Source organism: Sminthopsis crassicaudata, chromosome 4 (genome assembly GCF_048593235.1).
Source record: "Sminthopsis crassicaudata isolate SCR6 chromosome 4, ASM4859323v1, whole genome shotgun sequence".
In the NCBI taxonomy this organism is placed as follows: domain Eukaryota; kingdom Metazoa; phylum Chordata; class Mammalia; order Dasyuromorphia; family Dasyuridae; genus Sminthopsis; species Sminthopsis crassicaudata.
In genome coordinates, this window is record NC_133620.1 from 341469574 (window position 1) to 341490412 (window position 20839).

Sequence of the window (20839 nt, forward strand, 5' to 3'; positions counted from 1 at the left end):
TTTTTTTTTTTTTTGTCCCCATTTTACACTAGTGGAAATTGAAGCAGAGATTAGGGATTTGTCTAGGGTCACACAGTTGCTGAGGTCTAGGCTAGGTTTGAAGTCAGCTGTTCCTTTCTTCAGGCCCAGCACTATCCATTCTGTCCACTGTGCCACCCTTTCACTGTCCGTCAGCTTACTATAGTTTGAATTATTTCCCTTCCTACCAAATTATTGTCATAAACTTCTGCAACCAGTTGTTAAGCTCATACATTTCACCCGTTTGTTATGAATGAATGAATGAAAGTATCATACTTAACTCCATGTCCTTGGATGATTCTCTCAAGTCTCAGTTTCCCTTAGATGTAAATTAGGAGGTTAGATTAAGTGGCCTCTATATTTATATCTCTGTATCTATGTTGGTCTCTATTTCACATGATTCTATGATAATTCTGTATTGTTGGGATTTAAATAAGCTTTCCTATATTGCTTTGAGAAGTTGTTGGGGATTTTATTTTTTTTATCGATTAGTTTTTGTCAGTGTGTTTATGAATTGATGTTAAGCTAACCTACAAAGCATGGATTTCCCTCCCACAGAAAAATTTACCAGATTATACATTTTTTTTTTAGTCCTTTATCTTACATCTTATAGATTTTGTTATCTACCCGGTTTGAAAAAAGAGGATTTGGGGACTATAGAACTCTTCTTGAAAAGAGATGTTATTTTAACAATTAATTCAGTTATAATCCAATATAAACAAACATAAAGTATCTAACAAATAACTTCTACACCACTTACTTTGTGTTTGGCATCATCCTTTGGCACCATGGCCGTTTATGATGTTATACAGCTTTACAATTTTTCCTTTGGAACTTTTTAGTTGAATGTCATCTGATATTTCACAAAACCTTTAGAGTTTTACAAGAATCACCCCCATGTTACTTTATATATATATATATATATATATATATATATATATATATATATATATATATATATATATATATATATTCATTCTCCTAAAATATGACTCCTAAAATATGACTTAATCCTAACATACTTCTGTAGAAGTAAATTTTTTAATTATTTTGGCACCTACATCATTTTAAGACCCCATCTCGACAATAATAATAAGTAATGTTTGTATGGTCCTTAGGTTTGTAAAATGTTTGACAAATGTTATCTCATAAACCATATGTCCCAGATTTTTTATAATATAGGCCTTTTAACAACTACTTTGTAAGGTCAACAGAATTACTTTGCTTTTTTTCCATGAAAAAAGCTTTAGTGAGAATTATCATCTTTTGTAACAAGAAAGCTTTTATAGTTACAGTAAAGCCAGGTGATAACATATATTCCTTTCAAATATGCTATAATTAAGGTACTTTAAGAATAGCCACTACTCTTTCTCAAAGTTAAAAATAAATTTGGGGTACCTTAATGAATTATTTCCCTTCAGGACTTGATTACATAGGTGTTTGATAGGAAAGAAAACCTAGCATTTTGTATATCAGGGAGGTGGTGGATAGCTCATTTAATTTTATTCAAGTTTCTCCTAATTTAGGTGTATGTGTGCTTCCACCTGACAGCTGGTTTGAACTGACCTATTGGAGTCATAGTTGAAGGGTGATAAGTAGGGGGAATTGACACTTCAGGGAAGCATTGAGGAAGAGGACCCTTTGTGCTTACATAAGGTGTATCTTTTTCTATTCCGTAATTATCTTTATTCTGAATGTTTTGGGTTCTCTTTCTTGTTTAAACTATTTGTTTTTCTCTACAGCAAGACAGATCGGCTTGCCAAAGGATCAGAATGTTACCAAAAGAGCCTTAGTTTAAATCCTTTCCTCTGGTCCCCTTTTGAGTCATTATGTGAAATAGGTAGGTTTTTAGAGGTGGGTTTTTTGTTTTTCCCCTGTGCTTTTTCTTTATTTTTTTAAGAGGAAAAATATTTATCTACAGGAACAGTTTTTCTTTCCAAAGTCTTACTGAGAAAAGATTGAAGCATGATTATCAATTAGGGTTAAACGGTTGTTACCACTTGATTTAGGGATATACCCCTGCTTATATTTCTGAACATCTATGACTTTTTAGTGGTGAATTTGTTAGAAATTTTAAATTATTAATCTTTATTATTTAGAACCTTTTAATGTTAACTATTTCTAGCATTGGGTATTAGCACACACTGGTAAGGTGTGTACTTATTTATTAACTTTTAATAAAAGCTACTCACAGAATGTCAAAAACTGAAACCATTATGTTGATAAATCACAAACCAGTGCCTTAAATGGGGAAGAGTGGTACTTAAATATTTCGGTGGCTGGAAAACCAGTGGCAATCACATATTGTAGAACACTGGTGTCAAACTCAAATAGAAACAAGGTCCACTAAATTATACACAACATGACCTGTGGGCCTCATTTTGGTTTAGAAGGTCACATATTGACATTTATCTGTGTTTTATTGTTTTATTGTTTTATTTTTTATTTTATTTATTTATTTATTTATTTATTTGTAAATATTTCCCAATTATATTTTAATCCGATTTGGGCCATACTTGAGAATGTGGGCTGCTTGTAGCCATTTATTTGACATATGCTGTAGATATATTTTTATTGTAGCATCATAACGTCTCTCCAAGGGATTTTGGGTATGATTAAATTGCTTGCTGTGAACTAGGTAACCGTATTACTTTTCTGTGTATCCTGTCCTCTCTGAAAAACAACAAATGCAAAATAGTCACATTATAGTCTTTATTTTAGAAAGACAAATCTGAGCACCTGAAAGGTAGAGGGAGGTATTGGATTTAGATGAAAAGTTACAAAATCTTTCCCAATGGTCAGTGAATTTTAAGCTTGTTGTGTACTTCTTATGTATTAATTCAAGTTATTTGTGTTTAAATTTGAAAAGATTTTAATCTTTATAATCTCGTTGTGGGGGCGGTCTTTTTGTTTTTACAGGTGAAAAGCCAGATCCTGATCAAACATTTAAATTAACATCATTACAGAACTTTAGCAGCTGTCTGCCCAACACTTGTACAACCCTAGTATCTAATCACAATTTATATCATAGACAGCCTGAGACAGTTCTGATGGAAACACCCCAGGATACAATTGTAAGTCATTTAAGTACTACTACTTTCAAATTTTAATGTTATACAAATTTAAATCATTGATACAAACTAAGTAATACATTTTAGTTGGCATGATGACAGGAAAGACAGCTGTTATTGTTTGCAGAATGCAAGACCAAGAGTCAGGAAGATCTGGCTTTGTTCCCACCTCTGATACTTGCTATTTGGGTGATCTTAGACAATCAAAGAACTTCTCTCAGCCTTTGTTTCCTCATTTATAAAATGAAAATGATATTTCTAGAATTTCACAAGCTTATTGTCAAATGAAATAATAATATATATAAAGTGCTTTACAAACTTGTTGGCAAAACATGTAAAGCACCACGTGTGTCTGTTGTTATTGTAGAAATTTTCTGTTTCAGGAATTAAACAGATTGAATTTAGAATCCTCCAATTCAAAGTACTCCTTGAACACAGATTCCTCAGTGTCTTATATTGATTCAGCTGTAATTTCACCAGACACTGTCCCCCTTGGAACAGGAACTACCATTCTGTCTAAACAGGCTCAAAATAAACCAAAAACTGGGCGGAGTTTATTAGGAGGACCAGCTGCTCTTAGCCCTTTAACTCCAAGGTAAGATAAACAATGCTTACTTTGTGTTGTACTGTGGCAATTAACGTAAGGGCTACTAAAAATTGAAGCAAATGTTGTATCAACTACTGACATGTTCTTCAGAAGGTGAAATAAGTACAGTTTTTCTAATTAGATTCTTAAATGTTAGATAAAATACTCTTAATGATATGCCATAGACATTATAGTCAAGTCTATTATTTCTCTAGTATATGCCTATAAATATATATATTTAGTATATGATGTTAAATATTTTGAAATCTTGCACCTTCTGAATGGCTAAATTGTAGGGGAAATAAAATCATAATTCTCAAATTATAATTTGCCAAAATGTGCTGGAGAAAGTAGAAGGGAGTTTGAGAATTCTTTGGAACCCATAGGGCCAGGCTGTGTATCTGGTTTTTATAGTAATTTGTGACATACCATTGAAATACAAGTCACCATTGCATTCTCCCCAGAGGGACCAAGAGTATATTAGTACAAGATTACATATGGAAGTGTTCTCTACATTTGCCCTAGGAGCTCTCCTAATTAGATTTGTCATGACTGGCACTTTTAAATACTGAAGTGCAGTTAATCCTATATCTTGAAAATTATTTCCTTCCATAGAGTCTCTTTTATGAAAGCAACTTTCTAAATCTCTTTAAATATCTACTTCTATCAGCAATTGCTACACAATTTAATTTTTGTGCTATATTTTTAGTTTTGGGTAGGATTCAATTCATCACCATCAGTTACTACCAAGCTGCCCCTGAAATTCTCACTGTTTCTTAGACTAATTGACTATTCTCTTCCTTTTAACTTAAATATACTGCTACATTATAGGTGACTTGATGACTTTTTGACACCTTGATTTCCATCTCTTCTCACAGTTTTGGGATACTGCCACTAGAAACTCCAAGTCCTGGAGATGGATCATATCTACAAAACTACACTAACTCGTCTTCTGTAATTGATGTGCCATCCACAGGAGCCCCCTCAAAGAAGGTACCTTGTCTTTGAAATGCTGTTCTGATCTTGTTTAAAAAGAATTAGTTGCAAATTCTAGTCAGTTTACAAAATTAGCATTTTGGTCTTAAGCAGTGTGAAAAGTGATTTTTTAAAATTTTTCCATTGTGGCAAAGGAAATATGTATAGACATGATTATGGCATTCACTTGAGGGTTATACAAGTAAAAAGGGTCTGAGGCCTGCCTCAAGTGAGGTATTGGTAGTTTGGGATCTTGAAATCAGAATTTCCCTTTATAAATTGGATTAATGTACACAAAAAGCTAAATAAATTGTTAGCATCTAAAACAACCCCCCACCCAGTCACACAGCTCATTAACTTTAATCCATTAATTGATATGTCCAGATTTTTTCCTTACATATTTTTGAGATCTGTCATATTGTTACTATCTCTCTAAGCAAAATTAGCATATTTTTAAAAAGCTTTGTATACAGGGGCAAAATATTCTACAAGAGTTTGGCCTGCTGGTCATATTTTCATAGCAATGATTCAGTTCTGTAACCTAAAAAAGGTTACTGCAAATATTAAATATAACTTTTAAATTTTTTATTAAAAGTTAACTTCTAATTTTTATGTAGTTAGATATATCATTGTATAGCTATTATTGTGTAAGATATAATTGTGTTTAATTTTATTTAGACCTTTATCCTTTTTAATTAATAGACAATTTTAGGTGGAAGGGTTTTTTCCTACTTAAAATATCTTATAACCGGAATGAATATATTTTTTGGATGTTCTATTCTTTCTTCAGGAAAGAAATAATTTTAAATACTGCTTATATTAAGGAATCCAAGGAAAGCTCTCCTAATATATTAAGTATATACTTTGGACATATTTAGTAATATAATTCATATTCAGCAAGATATATAAAAATTTATTACCCTAACTAAACCTAGTAATCAGTCCAGTAAATAGATTAAGGAAGTAAATCAATTCTTAATATGATTTAGTGAAAAGAAAATTGGACTAGGCTTTAGAAAAGCTGTGTGATCTTAGTTAATTAACTAATCCACAAGCACTTAGTAAGCACTTACTTTGAACCAGGTATAGTGCTAAGTACTGGAAACACAAAGGAAAAAAAGCCAGTCCTAGTCCTAAGGAATTTATATTCCAAGGAAGGTAATAATATTCATATAAATATGTACATATAAGGTACTAAAGTAAAAGCACAGTAATCTTAGCAAGCAGGTTAGAAGTCTGGGGAACCTGAAAAGACCTCATGTAAAATGTGGCTTTTGAGCTGAGTACTGAAAGAAACCAGGGATACTAAGAGACACCGATAAGGAGAAGAATCAGTGCAAAGATAGAAAGATTAAGTGTCCTGTATAAAGAACAGCAGAGGTCAAGATAGCTGGACCGTAGAGTATGTGGAGGAGAGTAATTTGTAAGAAGGCTGAAAAGGTAGTAAGGAACTTTAAATGCCAGGTGACAAATTGTTGATTCTAAAAGTAAGTATTATGGAACTACTAGAATTTATTGAGTGGGGCACTCTGGGAAGAAAGGGTAGGTACACTTTAGGAAAATCACTTTGGCAGCTATGTGAAGGGATAGATTGGATAGAGAGAAGAGACCTGAGCCTGGAGACCAATTAGAAAACTGGAGGTGAGGGGTGATCTGAACTGGGGTGATGGCTATGTGAGTTGAGAGGAGGTGTGTGTGTGTGTGTGTGTGTGTTTTTGGGGTGAGTGAAAGTAATTAGTCCAGTCCAGCAATATGGTTGCAAACCTGAGTCTTAGAAGAATGGTGCTGAATTCAAAAATGATAGATATTTTTAAAAAGGGTGAGTTTGGGGAGAAAAAATAATGAGTTCTCTTTTGGATATGTTGAGTTTAAGATGTCTATGGAGCAGCCAGTTCAAAGTAGAAACAGGATAAATACTTGTTGGTTGATTTTAAACTCTCTGGGCCTTAGTTTTTCTCATCTGTAAAATGAGGAGTTTGGATTCAGTCTCTAAAAGCTTTTCTAACTCTAAAATGACAAATTTTATTATCTAAAGTAGCTCAATATGAGTATTGAAACTTCTGAAGTTTCTAGGAAAAGGTCATCAGAAACGTTTCATTCATGTGATGTCAGGGGCCATTTTCTAAGCCTTAAATTTAAAAATATGTCTCATACATCTAAAAATATATATTTATATATGAAAAATTTTCCCTTTTAAGGGTAAAAATCGAAATATATAAATGGATTAGCTCAGACTTAATTTGTTCATTGATTAAAACTTAATTTCTAAGTTCCCAAGTTTATGAATGGGTTATGTTCCAGAAGTTCCACATTTAAGATAGTTTTTAAAAATTCGCTATGCATTTTCCCATAGGAAATTTTGTTTTACTTGGTGATTAGTTTTCTTGATCTTCCTCTGAAGCCTGTTTAATTCCCTTAACAAAGCTCAGTTACAATAATAATAATAACAACAATCCAAGTTTGGAATACTGAACACAAAAAGTTCTTGCCCAGGAAAGAATAAGAGGTCATTCCTTCTTCCTTCCTAAGCACATGGATAGTCCTAGGTTTAAAAAATAATAATAATGATTAGTTTTAGCTTTGGTTATCATTCTACTTTGTTTTCTCTACCCATCTCTCCCAAGTACCCAGTGTTCTTTGTTGCCTTTAGTCCCCCACTTTGTCACTCTATTCCCCTATGTCTCAACTTACCATTTCTTTAACTTTCTGAATCAAAATATCCTTCCCAGTTTACTACTTTCCTTTTTTGTTGTCTACTTCTATAGAGTGTAAGCTCCTTGGGGGCAGGGACTATCTTCTCTTTTGTTTTTGTTTCTACTACATTTAGGACAGTGCTTGGAATATAGTAAGGTCTTATCTTATTCATGAATCCTTCCCTTTCACCCAGTCTCCAATGAGAAAAACTTCTTAAATATTTCTTCTTAAATTGTGAATGACTTTCTTTTTCCTTTTCTGTAGCTATTTGTATTTTTAACCCAAATAAATTCTAATCTTTAACCCACATGAATCTCTCATTCAGTCAGTGTGAAATTAAAACTTCAGTAACTGTTAGTTTAATTTTAAATATTGGATGTGAGGGGTTCCTGCATCCTTCACCATCCAGGTAAGCTGTCCCTACCTAAAATTTTACCCCTGGACTTAGCTCCCCAAAGTTGTTCTTATTTTTCCACTTTTTCTTCACTCCTCCATTTACTCTCAGATTTTCAAAAAGCTCCAGGGAGCTCATATGGCTATGATAGGTCCTCTAGTATTAGGAAGTCATATAGTGATGACCAACTCTTTAGGAATATGAAGGAATTACCTGTAATTGTATTGTTATTATATTTGAATGGTTGTATTAATTTGTAATATGCCTAAAGTTATGTTGTTTCTTGGAACTATGAGAATATGAATGAAATATAAAGTATGGTTTTTTTCCCCAAGGAAAGTAGATTATAAGTTAGAGCATACGATTAGCCTTCATGGAGATGGGCTTTGATTTGATCAGTTCTTGAAGAATTGTTAAGATTTAGAAAGACAGAAGGTGGGAAAAGGGATAAATGTTTATATAAATATTAAGATAAAGATGAAGCTATTATAAATTACTTTTTATTAAAAGTTAATAACATTTTAGTTAATAAAATTAACTAATTTTATGGACTTGTATGAATTTGAATTAATTGCACTTAGTTTTGGTGTTTTAAAACTATAGACCTATTAGGTAAAAAACCTTTTCTCTATCATGAAGAATATTAATATTAAGTGGTAGTATGGCATGTTTGAGTAATAAACAGGATAATAACAGATTATGAAAAGCCTTAAAAGACAGTAGAACAATAGACAATAGAAGCAAGGGATATAGATATATACAGGGTTTTTAGTTTGTTTTTTTCCAGTGTAGCAAAGAAATGATGAAATTATTGTTTTAGGGAGAGTAATAGCAATGGTATGGAGGTTAAAAAAAAAAATAGAGATGAGAAGCTAGTGAAGAGATTGTTGATATAATCTAAGTATAAAGTGAGGTAGCACATAATAGAAATTTTCACAAGTATCAGATTTATCACAAAAGATAAGTATTCTAGCAGGCCATGGTGTCAAGAGATCAAAAGAACTGGGTTAAAATTGGGGTTTGGGAAGTAAAATATACAGGGAATTCAAGGGTCAAGAAAACAGTAGGTCAAAGACTAGATAAATAGAAATCAAGGGAATACAGATAATTGAAAGATCAAACAGGATGGGAAGCCAAAGTCAATATAGAAAGTGATCAAACAGGAAATTTTAAGAGTTGAAGAAGGTAGAGAAATACCTTTAATCAAATACAAGGTTAACATTGTCAGCAGCCTAATGACTACAAATATTAAGGAAGCAAAGGGAAAAAGCAAACAAGTGAACAGCACATTACAGCATAACTATGCTGGCTGCTGTTATTTCCCTTATTTATTTTGGTGAGTTGATCCTGAGCTAGCATGAATGGAGAGGTCCTCGAGTAAAGACAGCTAAAAAGAGCCAACATAGAATGAAGAGGCACTTCAGATAGATTTTTTTTTTTAAAGTCAGTTTTGACTCTAGGGTTTGAGGATGAATGATAAAGGAATACTGAACTTGATTTTTAATGTGGTAAACTTGTGATGGGACATTCAATGTTTAATAGGAGGTTGGAAATAAGGGAAAGGAGGCAAGCCTAATGGTAACCATTTGGAATTATTGGCAAATATAGGGGAAGCCATGAAAACAAATTAATTCTGTTAAGAAAAAGAATAGGTATAGGGCTGAAAAATAGGTAATGCCCTCAGGAAAAAAGAAATTTAGAAGAATAAAGATAATGTCCTTATTATTAAAGTCAAGAGTGGAAAAATGTTTCCGGAAGGTCTGGAGGCAGAGGGGTGGAGTCAGCAGTATCAAATATTGACCTAGAAAGGTCAAGCAGAATGGAAACATAGAAAAAACAATTGGATTTGATCAGAAGGTGATCTTAAGAGCCTATAAGGTAATGGGGGCCAATAGATATTAAATTATAGAAGGTTGGGTTGTGGAGTGGGAAATGGACTGGATAAGGTGGGGAGAAGAGAGAGGGAATGGAAGCGACAAATATAATAGATTTGTTTAAGAAATTTGGCAGTGAAAGGAAGTCTAGAAATAGAATATGTATATAGAGGGAACAGCAAGGTCAAGTGAAGGTTTTTTCCAATCTAGGAGAGTCAGTGGAAGGAGAGAGATTGGAGATGCTGGAGAGCAATGGATAAGTTCAGGAGCAACGCTACTCAGAAATTGGGAAGTATTGGGATAGAGATCTCTCCTTCATAAATTTCTGTAGTACTTATTTATCTATTCTACTTATTTGGCCCTTAGCCGATACTTCTTTGTATTATTCCTTACATTTTTATGTATATTGTCCCCTTGCCCAGATGTCCAGATTGTAAGTCCCCTGAGGGCAGAGATTGGGTCTGATGACTCTGTATCCCTGGCTTATGAATTTAAGTAACTGCCCATAAGTATTCAATTAATATGAATAGATTCCATAGGGGAGTTTCCTTCTGTGTTTGATATTAAAAGTGGTACAGAGATTCAGATATGTTGAGTGGAGGGTGAAGATACTGTATGTCTGAGCTTAGGTGAAATGGAAATAATGATTTAATGCACTAAGCTACAGCAGCGGTCATATATACTATGAGACCTTTGTACATATATCTGGAAAAAAAAATATGACTAAGTTTGTGATTCACAGTGCGATTATTGCCACAATAGCAAACATAAAAATTTTGTGTTATGCAGTCTGTTGGCAGAATCAGCCAAGCTGGAACAAAGTCTGTCTTCTCACAGAGTGGAAATAGTCGAGAGGTAACTCCAATCCTTGTTGCACAAACACAAAGTTCTGGCCCACAGACAAGGTATTTATTGGTATTTTTCTCCTACATTTGTATAGTTTTCTTTGCAGTTCTCACCCTGAGGCACTATGGTTTTTCATAGTTTCTTGATCCTAGGGCAGGTTTCAACTTCTCCAGTGTTTGAGAATGCCCACATGACTTTTTAAAACATAGAATTGCCCAGCTTTGACTTTTTAATGCATCTTTATATAATTTAAATTGCATCTGAAGCAAAACTACACTGTCCTTGCTTCAGTGAAATGATTAAGCTTTCATAAGTAGTGTATTTGAAACTTTTTTTCTCATTGAATGCCTATTGCAATTAAAAATAAAAGGCTACTAGTGAATGAAAACATCGTAAGGCTAATTAATCATCATGTGAATTTATGTCCAAAATAAACCTGTATAAAATATTCCCTACCTGTTTATACACATGTTTTATTTAAAGAGTCGATTTTTGGCAGTGTCTACTTTTCCCTGTATTTGATTTGTGGAAATTAATGCCAGTGGTAGGTCTTCGGAATAAGGATCCAATTTTCTTAAAAGAAATCAAAGAAATGGATAATGGTATGTCATAACAAAAATACAATAGTTAAATACCACACTTATTACTTAAAATAATAAATTTATAATCTGTTGAAAAGTAGACATAAATATGACAATAATAATAATAATATTTTATATTTACATTATATATTAAAACTTAGAAAGTTTATCACAATTCAGTCCTTATAACTGCTCTGTGAAGTAAGCAATACACAAGCTATCATTATACCCATTTTGCAAATAAGGAAACTGATAACTTACCTGTAAATCACATAGCTATTGTGTTGAATTTGAATTCAAGGCTCTCTTAATTCTGTATCTTGATTATAAAGAATGTATAAAAATGTAATCATACTTTATCAAAAATTCAACCTAAAACTATTATGAGGGCTAAACTAAATGTTAATTAAAAACTTGATAAAGAATAAACCTGTTTGTCTTCTTAGAATAAAGGGAGGGGGGGAATTATGATCCATAAAGACAAAGTTTTTACTTTTTCCTTCAAACATAAATGGTCCTGTAGCACCATTCAAGATTTTCCTCAAGGAACTTTATTCCTTTTCCTTCAGAATCTACTGATAGCTATAAGAATATTTCAGTCTTCATTAGAAAGCCATAAAAAACAGGATGTTAACAAAGAAAACAAAAATTTTGAAGCACATCTCCCAGAATCAATTGATAGAGCTAGATTTGAATAGCATCCTAAGGTTTTTTTTTGTACCTCCTCTTGATGAAATAAAGATATTTACAATTGGTGTATACATCCAAGAAAAGCAGAGAGAGATGAATTTTTTTTGTTCCTCCTAAGAGGTTAGCTTAGAGTTTTGGTGTTACTTGAACTTAATTTTGCAAACTCCCATTTGCATAGTATATTCATAGGAATGTGCATAATATTACTAATGTGTCAGCTTGCTCGTTCCATGTTTTTCATTTCTATAGGCTAAATATATGGCATTTTGCTGATTTTTTTTTTTTTTTTTTTTTTTTTTTTTTTTTTTTCCCCTGTGGAATCCCGGGACTTTGTAACCACTTGGACAAAACCAAGAAGAGTAACATTTTTCTTTGGCACCTTCCATGTCTTAGAACCCTTCTTTCAATCCCAACTCCAAGAACAGTACTCTTCTGTGGTTCAGAGTTCCCCATTTATGCATCCCTTTCTACTAATAGCCTCTTTATCACCTATTTCACAGATTAATTTTTTTAAAACTTCTTTCCTAAAATGACCTAGTCTCCCAAAATTTCCTTCTAGCCAGTGGAGGGTTATAGAGATTTTTTTCTGATTTGAAACACTATCATTTATTATTATTAAGTATGACTGATTAATAGGTTTAATTTTGCCAAGAGATATCTGAATCTTAAAGAAAAATTTGTCAACTCAAATAAACAGCTAATCAGATGATGACATAGGGAATATATCTTTGATCAGAGGCACTTTTTGGTGCCCTTTATCTTTTCTAGGTTTCTGCTTCTTTCTCTGACACTCCTGATTTCCAAGGACAAAACATGGGATAGGGATGAAAATGGTCTCTTTCCTATTATAGGTCCTTATTTTTTCAAAAAGGGTAGAGATAACACTTTTCACCTTTCCTCCTACATTTCCCCCCACCTTCTGGTATCTGTTCTTAATCCCTGGACATTTACCAGTATTCTATTTATGAAAGATTTGTAACTACAACTAGTTCCCTCCCATACGTCAACATGTTGTCCATAGTGCATGACCACTGTCTTCCAGTGGACCTGAAATGAAACTCTACCTCCTCCTTCCAAAACTCTTTTCTTCTTCATATTGCCACCTCTTCTTCTGTGAATCTTCTCCTTATACTTTTGAGTTAGAAATGATTCTCCATTTCCTGTCATATCACCTTTCCATTTCCTATGTACTTCTTCTCTAATTTAGATATCTAGCTATTTGTATATATGTCTTGTCCTTCCTTCCTTTTTCCATCCCAACTCTCCATCCCCACCACACACATGCACACTATATACTAGATTGTAAGCTCTTTGGAGAGCAGGAATTGTGTCCTTTTTCATCTTTGTGTCCCTAGCACATTGCACAGAGCCTCATAAGGAAGAGTAGTCCAGGCATAAATGTTTGTTGTATTCAGTGGTATTTTTTACAAAGGCATTGATTCCCTGTGTTATTTGGAATTTTTTATACAGTAAAAATATGCCATACTAGCTAACCATAATATTATTTATCTAGCACTTTGAAGTTTTCTATGCTCTTATACATATATTATTTCATTTGATCTTCACAGTAACCCTGTGAGGCTTTTTACAGATGAGGAAACTGAAGCTCAGAGCAGTTAAGTGACTTACCCAAGCTTAGCTGGCTTGTAAGCTTGGCATGGTCTTCTGTATCCTAGTAGAGTGGGCTATAAAAGTTAAAGTTCTATTTACTGAAGCATAAAAAAATCTTGTGGTGATGCATTTTGTGGATTGAAGAATTTTTTTTGGTAATGTATATATTTAACATTAGTGTTTATGTTAGCAACAAGTTTAGAATATGTTCTTGGCCCAGCTGTTTTTCTACTGCCTTAGACTTACTATATTGAAGATAGAGTTTCAGATAAAATTGGTTATGAATGAGTTTTTTGCCCTAGAGACTTGGTCCTTATTGTGAGGTTTAGATTAGCACTTTCAAATAAAGGGTTGCTATGCCTCAACAATGTTACTGTAATTTATAAAATTTAAATATTAGAAAATAAGGAAGAAAGCCAAACTCATCACTTTTTGCGTTTTTATCTAATTTTCCTTGTGTCTTATGAGTTTAAATAGTAATTAGCATTTTAAGATTTAAGATATATTTTTAGAAGTATATCATTTCTTTAATAACCTTTTTTTTAAATAGTACAACACCTCAGGTATTGAGCCCCACTATTGCTGCTCCACCCAATGCACTGCCTCGAAGAAGCTCACGACTTTTTACTAGTGACAGCTCTACAACCAAGGTAATTGATCTAATACTTACTACATTACAGAATTGTTGTTAATTGAGTTTTAGGGAGTTATTTCCTTAAGTTACTATTATGGAATTATTCTGGAAACTTGTAGGTATTTAAAACTATCTCTTGCTCTTTCTCTGGATTTTTTATTTCTTCTGATTGGATTGTGTTTTGGAGACTAGGTCTTCAAAGCTGCCATTCAGAGCCTGATGCCAATATTGAAATGGAAGCTTTAATCTGCTTTAAACTGATCCAGTTTGTTCCTCCTTAAATAGCCACACATCTCCCACTCCTTTGGGACTGGCCATAAAAGTATAAAATTGGTGCACATACTTTATTGATTTTAATGCAAATATAGCTCAGCTCCCAAACTTAAAAGTTCCACCAATCTTTTCCAGTACCATCAATGAGCCCTGCCGTATCTGGTCTTTAAAAACTATATTTCACAAACCTAGTAAATCCCTTATAAGTCATCTTATGACACCTGAGGGGAAACATTGTATGAGCTTTCATGAAGTTCACTTTGGCAGTTTGCCTTCAAACACCTATGCGCTGATTCATATGCTTTTTTCTTTTGAACAGTAAATTCAAGCACACAATGCATTTGTCACCAGCAACTATACTTCTGTTGACTGCTTATAATGATTTTGATTACTCAATATGCTTATTGCATGTAAAATTAATAACTAAAGAATATATTCCTTGTGAAAAAGCTTATACAGTGAGGGGATATTTATGTAAAAATCTTACAGCCTTAGGAAGACAATATATATAGTGTGTTCAAAAATCTGGGAAATATCCAGAGTATCCCAAAAGTCTTTATGCAGTTTGAAGCTTTAATAGCTAATGGTTAAAACCACACTATTGGGTTTGTTTTTGTTTTACTCTTTTTGCAGGAGAATAGTAAAAAGTTAAAAATGAAGTTTCCACCTAAAATTCCAAACAGAAAAACAAAAAGCAAGACTAATAAAGGAGGAATAACTCAACCAAATATAAACGATAGTCTGGAAATTACAAAATTGGACTCTTCTATCATTTCAGAAGGAAAAATATCCACGGTAACACCACAGATCCAAGCTTTCACTATTCAGAAAGCGGCAGCAGGTCTGTTTTAAATCTTTTATAATGTCTTAATATTTGCTTCAAATAGATTCACTTGTCACTTTAAATTATTTACACTACTTTATTCAAATGCTCTAATGTCTTTCATAACTACCTTTTCCTGAGAAGTTGTTGTTTAGTTTATACAATTTGTATCCAACTTTTTGTGACCTGGTGACTATGCCTCACCAATACTGTGCAGGAGGTTTTGGGGGGCAAAGATACTGGAATGGCTTGCCATTTCCTTCTCCAGTGGATTAAGACAAACAGGTTAAATGATTTGCTCAGCATCACACAGCTAGTAAGTATCTGAGGCTGATTTGAACTCCGGTCTTCCTGATTTCTGCTTTATCCACTAAATCACCTGACTGCCTCTTCCTTAGAAGATTAGGAGGATTTTCAGTATATGATAGCAATATCCATGTACTATTCTACTGTGCTCTTTTACTTTATTTACTGAATTGTTTTTTTCCTAGAAGGTTTGATGAGCCTTCTTCGTGATATGGGGAAAGGTTATTTAGCTTTGTGTTCCTATAACTGCAAAGAAGCGATAAACATACTGAGCCACCTCCCTTCTCACCACTATAATACTGGTTGGGTACTGTGCCAGATTGGAAGAGCCTACTTTGAACTGTCAGAGTATATGCAGGTGAGTATAGAAACATATATGCACACACATTCATATAGACAACCAGAGACTTTGTGTAGCCTAGTGAAAATTTCTAGCTTCATTCCTAGATAAGGCTGAAATATTTAGAATATAATGTCACTGCAATAGTATTATGATTTTTCTCATTCATTATAATTTAGGAGAAATTGTTCTTCCTTGCTTTGAAAGGTAGATTAGTTTATCTCTTGGATTCTTACAAGAAAAAGATAAGAAAATTTACACATTTCTTGGATAGTCTCATAACTCATATTAGTATAGTACTTTAAGATTTATAAAGCACTTTTTCTATGAGGGAGGACTAGGGGCAACTAGTTGGTGCAGTAGATAAGAGTACTAGCCCTGAAGTCAGGAGGACCTAAGCTCAAATCTAGCCTCAGACACTTAACACTTCCTATCTGTGTGACCCTGAGCAAGTCACTTAACCCCAATTGCCCCAGGAAAAAAAAAAAAGTGAGGAAAGGCTGTGCAAGTTTACCTGCTTCACCTTTTCCTCTAGATGCATTGGGATCCAGTGGCAAGATAGAGGTCAGGATGGCTAGAGGTGGCCCTAGATGCCAGAGAAGTTAAATAACTTTGCATTAATCTGAGTTTATGTCCCCTGTAGAGCAGATCAAGTATGATGGATCTTTAGATATACTGTTGAAATCAAAGGAATAAAGAAGCTGTCCAAAATGCTTTATGCAAACTCAATTATTAGCGTGAATTTCTGGTATAATAAGAATCAGTTTTATATATTTTAACATATTTAGCATGTATTGGACTACCTGCCATTTAGGGGAGGAGGTGGGGAGAAGAAGGAAAAGTTGGAACAGTTTCTGCAAGGGCCAATGTTGAAAAACTACCCGTGCATGTTTTATAAATAAAAAGCTATATTTTTTTTTTTAAAAAACAGTTTTATATATTAGAATTCCCCTCCCCCATCTATCAATTTTATAGGTGGAAGAAAGGATATTATTTAATCAAAATGAACAATATATCAAAAATTTAATTTCTCTTCCTCTCTTATTATCCTCCTTCTGAAATAATTTTATGTAGTAAAATACAGATTGGTGTACATTAACAACTAATTCTCAAATTGCCAGATTTGCTATATTTATTATAGGATGCTCTTCATGTAATTTTTGTTTATAGAGGTAAAAGCCAAATTGCTTCATAAATATGCTTATAGAACATAGTATACCATAGCAAAACATAGAGAGCAAGCTTTGAATCTTTAGCTTGTGTACAAGCTCATAGCACTTAGAACAAGAAGAACTTTAGAGAGTACTTAGGATCAACCAATTCTTTTTATGAATGAAGATATATACATATAGGCTATTTAGTCCTTTTCAGTCACATCCAACTCTTTATGATTGTTTTCTTGGGAAAGATACCAAAGTGGATCACCATGTCCTTCTTCAGCTCATTTTACAGATGAGGAAACTGAGCCAAACAGGACTAAATGACCTACCCAGGATCACACAGCAAGTGGTTTGCTATTTCCTTCTCCAGTTCATTTTATAGATGAGAAAATTGAGACAAAAAAGGTTGAGTCGCCCAAGATCACACAGCCAATAGGTGTCTGAGACCAGATTTGAACTCGGATTTGGGCACTCTGTGCACTATTGCACCACCTAGCTGCCCCTTTGCAATCTTAAACCACTTTATAATAAAAATGTTATTGTTTCTTAAAAAAACTAATAGTCCAATTTGGCTGTAACATGGAATATATAAAAGAGAGTAATGTTTTTCTTTTAGCAGGGAGATAATACAGACAGACTCATACTTTAGGAATATCATTCTGAAAATTTCAAAAAGGCTGACCTGGGATTCTAGGAAGGATGACTAAAGTAGGAATGTCCAGTTTCTGAGACTCATAAGTGTGGTGTAGATAGGGAGTTCTGACCCTGGATTCTCCCTGTACTTCGTTCAGTGAACACTTAGTGAATGCTTCTTGTGCATGGTGCTGTGCCTCACATTCTAAAGGGGTAGTTACCCAGGTTCTTCTTGCATAAGATCTTATCATCTAACCTGGGAAGGAAGAAGCACCCATGCTTAGGTGGTGCTTCTCTCTGACGGGTTTTCCTCCTATTTCAGGCAGAACGAATATTCTCGGAAGTGAGACGGATTGAAAACTACAGGGTGGAGGGCCTGGAGATCTATTCCACGACACTTTGGCATCTTCAGAAAGATGTTGCTCTTTCAGTTCTTTCCAAGGACTTAACTGACATGGATAAAAATTCACCAGAGGCACGTTGGTGTTGGCACTTTTATATGTAGTTGAACCTTGATGACCTCTACAGAGAGGGTGGGGAAGGGATGGGTGGGAGTCAATGGATGCTATGGCCCCATCCAGCTCCCATGGTGTTCTGCCAAGTTTGTCCCTGCTGCTGGGAGCAAAGGATTTCATGTTCCGGGGCCTTTGGCTCCTCTTTGTAAGCGGGAGCCATGGCTGCCCAAGGTTGCTCCTGGATCTGAATTGTGCAGTCCTTTCCAGGCACTCAAGCCAGGACCACATTGCCTCAGCAGTGAGTAGCACAACCTTACACATAGTGGGTGCGGCTGAATTGAGTGTAAATTGTTGAGTTGAAGCCCCATAAAATCCGTAAATCATAAATAAAGCAGATCATCTCATTATTAATCAAGAGAGTTAACTGGAATATTATTGCTGTTAATAAGATGTTTCATGAAATAGATGCTCATTCATGAACACTTAAATAAGCCATTGTAACTAGTTCTTTATACTTGCATTTTTATATTTCAGAAGTATCTGCAAAATATAGTACATTCTTACACTGTACTAGCTATAGAATATCAATCAGACTGATTTAATTGAATTAGCTCTATGGTATAAAAAGAGTTTAGAATTGTTGTTTTTTAACAAATGTCTTAGATATATTTTATTATGTTTCATTAGGCCTGGTGTGCTGCAGGAAACTGTTTCAGTTTGCAAAGAGAACATGATATTGCAATTAAATTCTTCCAGAGAGCTATCCAAGTTGATCCAAATTATGCTTATGCCTATACACTGCTGGGACATGAATTTGTGCTAACAGAAGAACTAGATAAGGCATTAGCCTGTTTTAGAAATGCAATCAGAGTCAATCCTAGACATTATAATGCATGGTAAGTAAATATTAAAACCTTAATGATGATGTTATTTTGGAAAGTTTTCTGTTGTTTTTTCTGAAAACTCCTTTAATCTAATAAACTGTTTATTACCAATCAGATATATTTATATGCAACAACTTGGTGATAGTTAAATGTTTAACCCAATTTTCTTTATATGAAGTACACATAAAACCAAATTTTAGCAGAGCTAAACTGTTAGAGAAAACATCATATTTTTCATTTTAAGTATTAACCATACCTAATGAGGACTATTAATCATGAGCCTAATGAGAGCTGCTAGTAACTAATAATAATTAAATAATTTGTTTTTTCTGTTTTCCCTTTTTATTAAAGCATTAGAATGACCATTAGTTGGAATAGTAAGAAGGAAACTAGAAAGGAGCAAGGGGCCTAGGTAATTTGGCAGCTCAACTATATAAAAATATTCCTAATATGGTTCCAGACAAATGCATTTAATTTTTTTATTTACTTCTATGCCATCCATATTTTTCCTTTCTTTAGTATTCCTTGGGGAAGCAATTATTTCCAGTCTTTTATTTATTTGTTTGTTGGTTTTTTATTGTTGTTGTTGCAAAATTAAGAAAGAATAAATTTTTCTTTCCTTCCCTCACCACTGTTTTTGTCAGCCAACCTACTACTGTTTTGGCTGATTGAGTTGAAGGATTAAATGATAATTAAAGGTAATAATGATGTAATAATAAAGATGTAATCTACTTAAATAAAATTTTGTTAATAAGAAAACATATTTGGATATTGAAGACATACTTAGTAATATAAAGTTTTAAATCTTTTTTCTGTTGGGTTTTATGGTTTCATTACTTCAACTTTATCTTTCCATTTCATACTTACTTCAAATATTTCAAATCAAATACTGATATAATCATGTAACTACATTGGTGTGGAAGGCAAAAGAAAGCATAGAGTAGAATTTCACATATGCAATGTTGTAAGATAGTATACTACTTCCTTTTTAAGTATTTTCTAAATAAAGTTTTACATTTTTTATTTTCCATAAAATTTGGAGACAAGTACCTAACTGCTTGGACTCTATTAATAGGATATTTCTAAAAGTAGTTAGCTATCTAGTTGTTTGCTTCTCACCTCACTACAAGATAACATTTTATCACTAATTCCTTAAGTCCCAGGGTATTTTTGGCCACTTATTCAGTAAGATTAGCTTCTAAAAATTCCTAGCAGTTGAACTTACTTAAGTGTTACTTAACACTTCCTTTTGTATTTACAGGTATGGATTGGGAATGATTTATTACAAACAAGAAAAATTCAGCCTTGCAGAAATGCATTTCCAGAAAGCACTGGATATCAACCCTCAGAGTTCAGTTCTTCTTTGTCATATTGGAGTTGTAAGTAGCTTTCTGTTTCAGAAATGATTCAGTAAACACTTCCTAAATACCTACTTTGTGCCAGGAAGATACAAATAAGACAGTTCCTGTCTTCAAGACAATTCAGATGGAAGCTGGGGTGGGGAGGGGGAGAGGGGCAAGGGGAATAGAGATGGAGAGGTTCCATAGAGTCAAAACCAAACAGAGCTGTTAGTAAATAATGGAGAGTTACCTGAAAAGTTCAAATTTGAATCTTCTTTAAAGGAAAAATTTGGGAGGAATTTGATTGGAGGACTTAAGTATTAAAGGAAGAGACAGATGAGGGTATTCTATCAAAAATTGAGTCAAAAATTGTTGATCAGCTTTTTTTTTATTTTGTGCATATTATCTGAGTAAAGTAATGCTATTCTTCCCTCCTCCCCTAAAAATGTAAATTCATTATTGATTGTTCTGTGCAAAACAATGTGCAAGTTCCAATGGCAATACAGAAATTTGCTAACTTTTCAAGTTATAGAAAAAGGAAACATGAAATGCCATTTATAATAAAAACTTCATTTAGTCAACAGTAGCTGCATATCTCTTTTAACAACTAGCATTTAGGGTCAAGAAAAATTTCCAAACCATTGGAGCTAT

The 20839-nt window shown here is 33.6% G+C and overlaps 1 protein-coding gene across 7 annotated transcripts in view; it reads left to right on the forward strand.

The window, feature by feature from the left end:
• Positions 1–20839, forward strand: part of CDC27 (cell division cycle 27) — a 118074-nt gene that overhangs the window by 75408 nt on the left and 21827 nt on the right. For 3 of the 7 annotated variants that reach the window (XM_074260960.1, XM_074260962.1, XM_074260963.1), the window contains exons 5-15: positions 1761–1858; positions 2938–3092; positions 3473–3684; positions 4554–4668; positions 10402–10517; positions 13891–13990; positions 14881–15088; positions 15562–15734; positions 17832–17984; positions 18652–18860; positions 20110–20227. In XM_074260960.1, coding sequence (XP_074117061.1) covers positions 1761–1858; positions 2938–3092; positions 3473–3684; positions 4554–4668; positions 10402–10517; positions 13891–13990; positions 14881–15088; positions 15562–15734; positions 17832–17984; positions 18652–18860; positions 20110–20227 — 1657 coding nt within the window. The remainder of the gene's footprint in view (positions 1–1760; positions 1859–2937; positions 3093–3472; positions 3685–4553; positions 4669–10401; positions 10518–13890; positions 13991–14880; positions 15089–15561; positions 15735–17831; positions 17985–18651; positions 18861–20109; positions 20228–20839) is intronic. The other 4 variants (XM_074260961.1, XM_074260964.1, XM_074260965.1 and 1 more) reach the window with 2 other exon arrangements.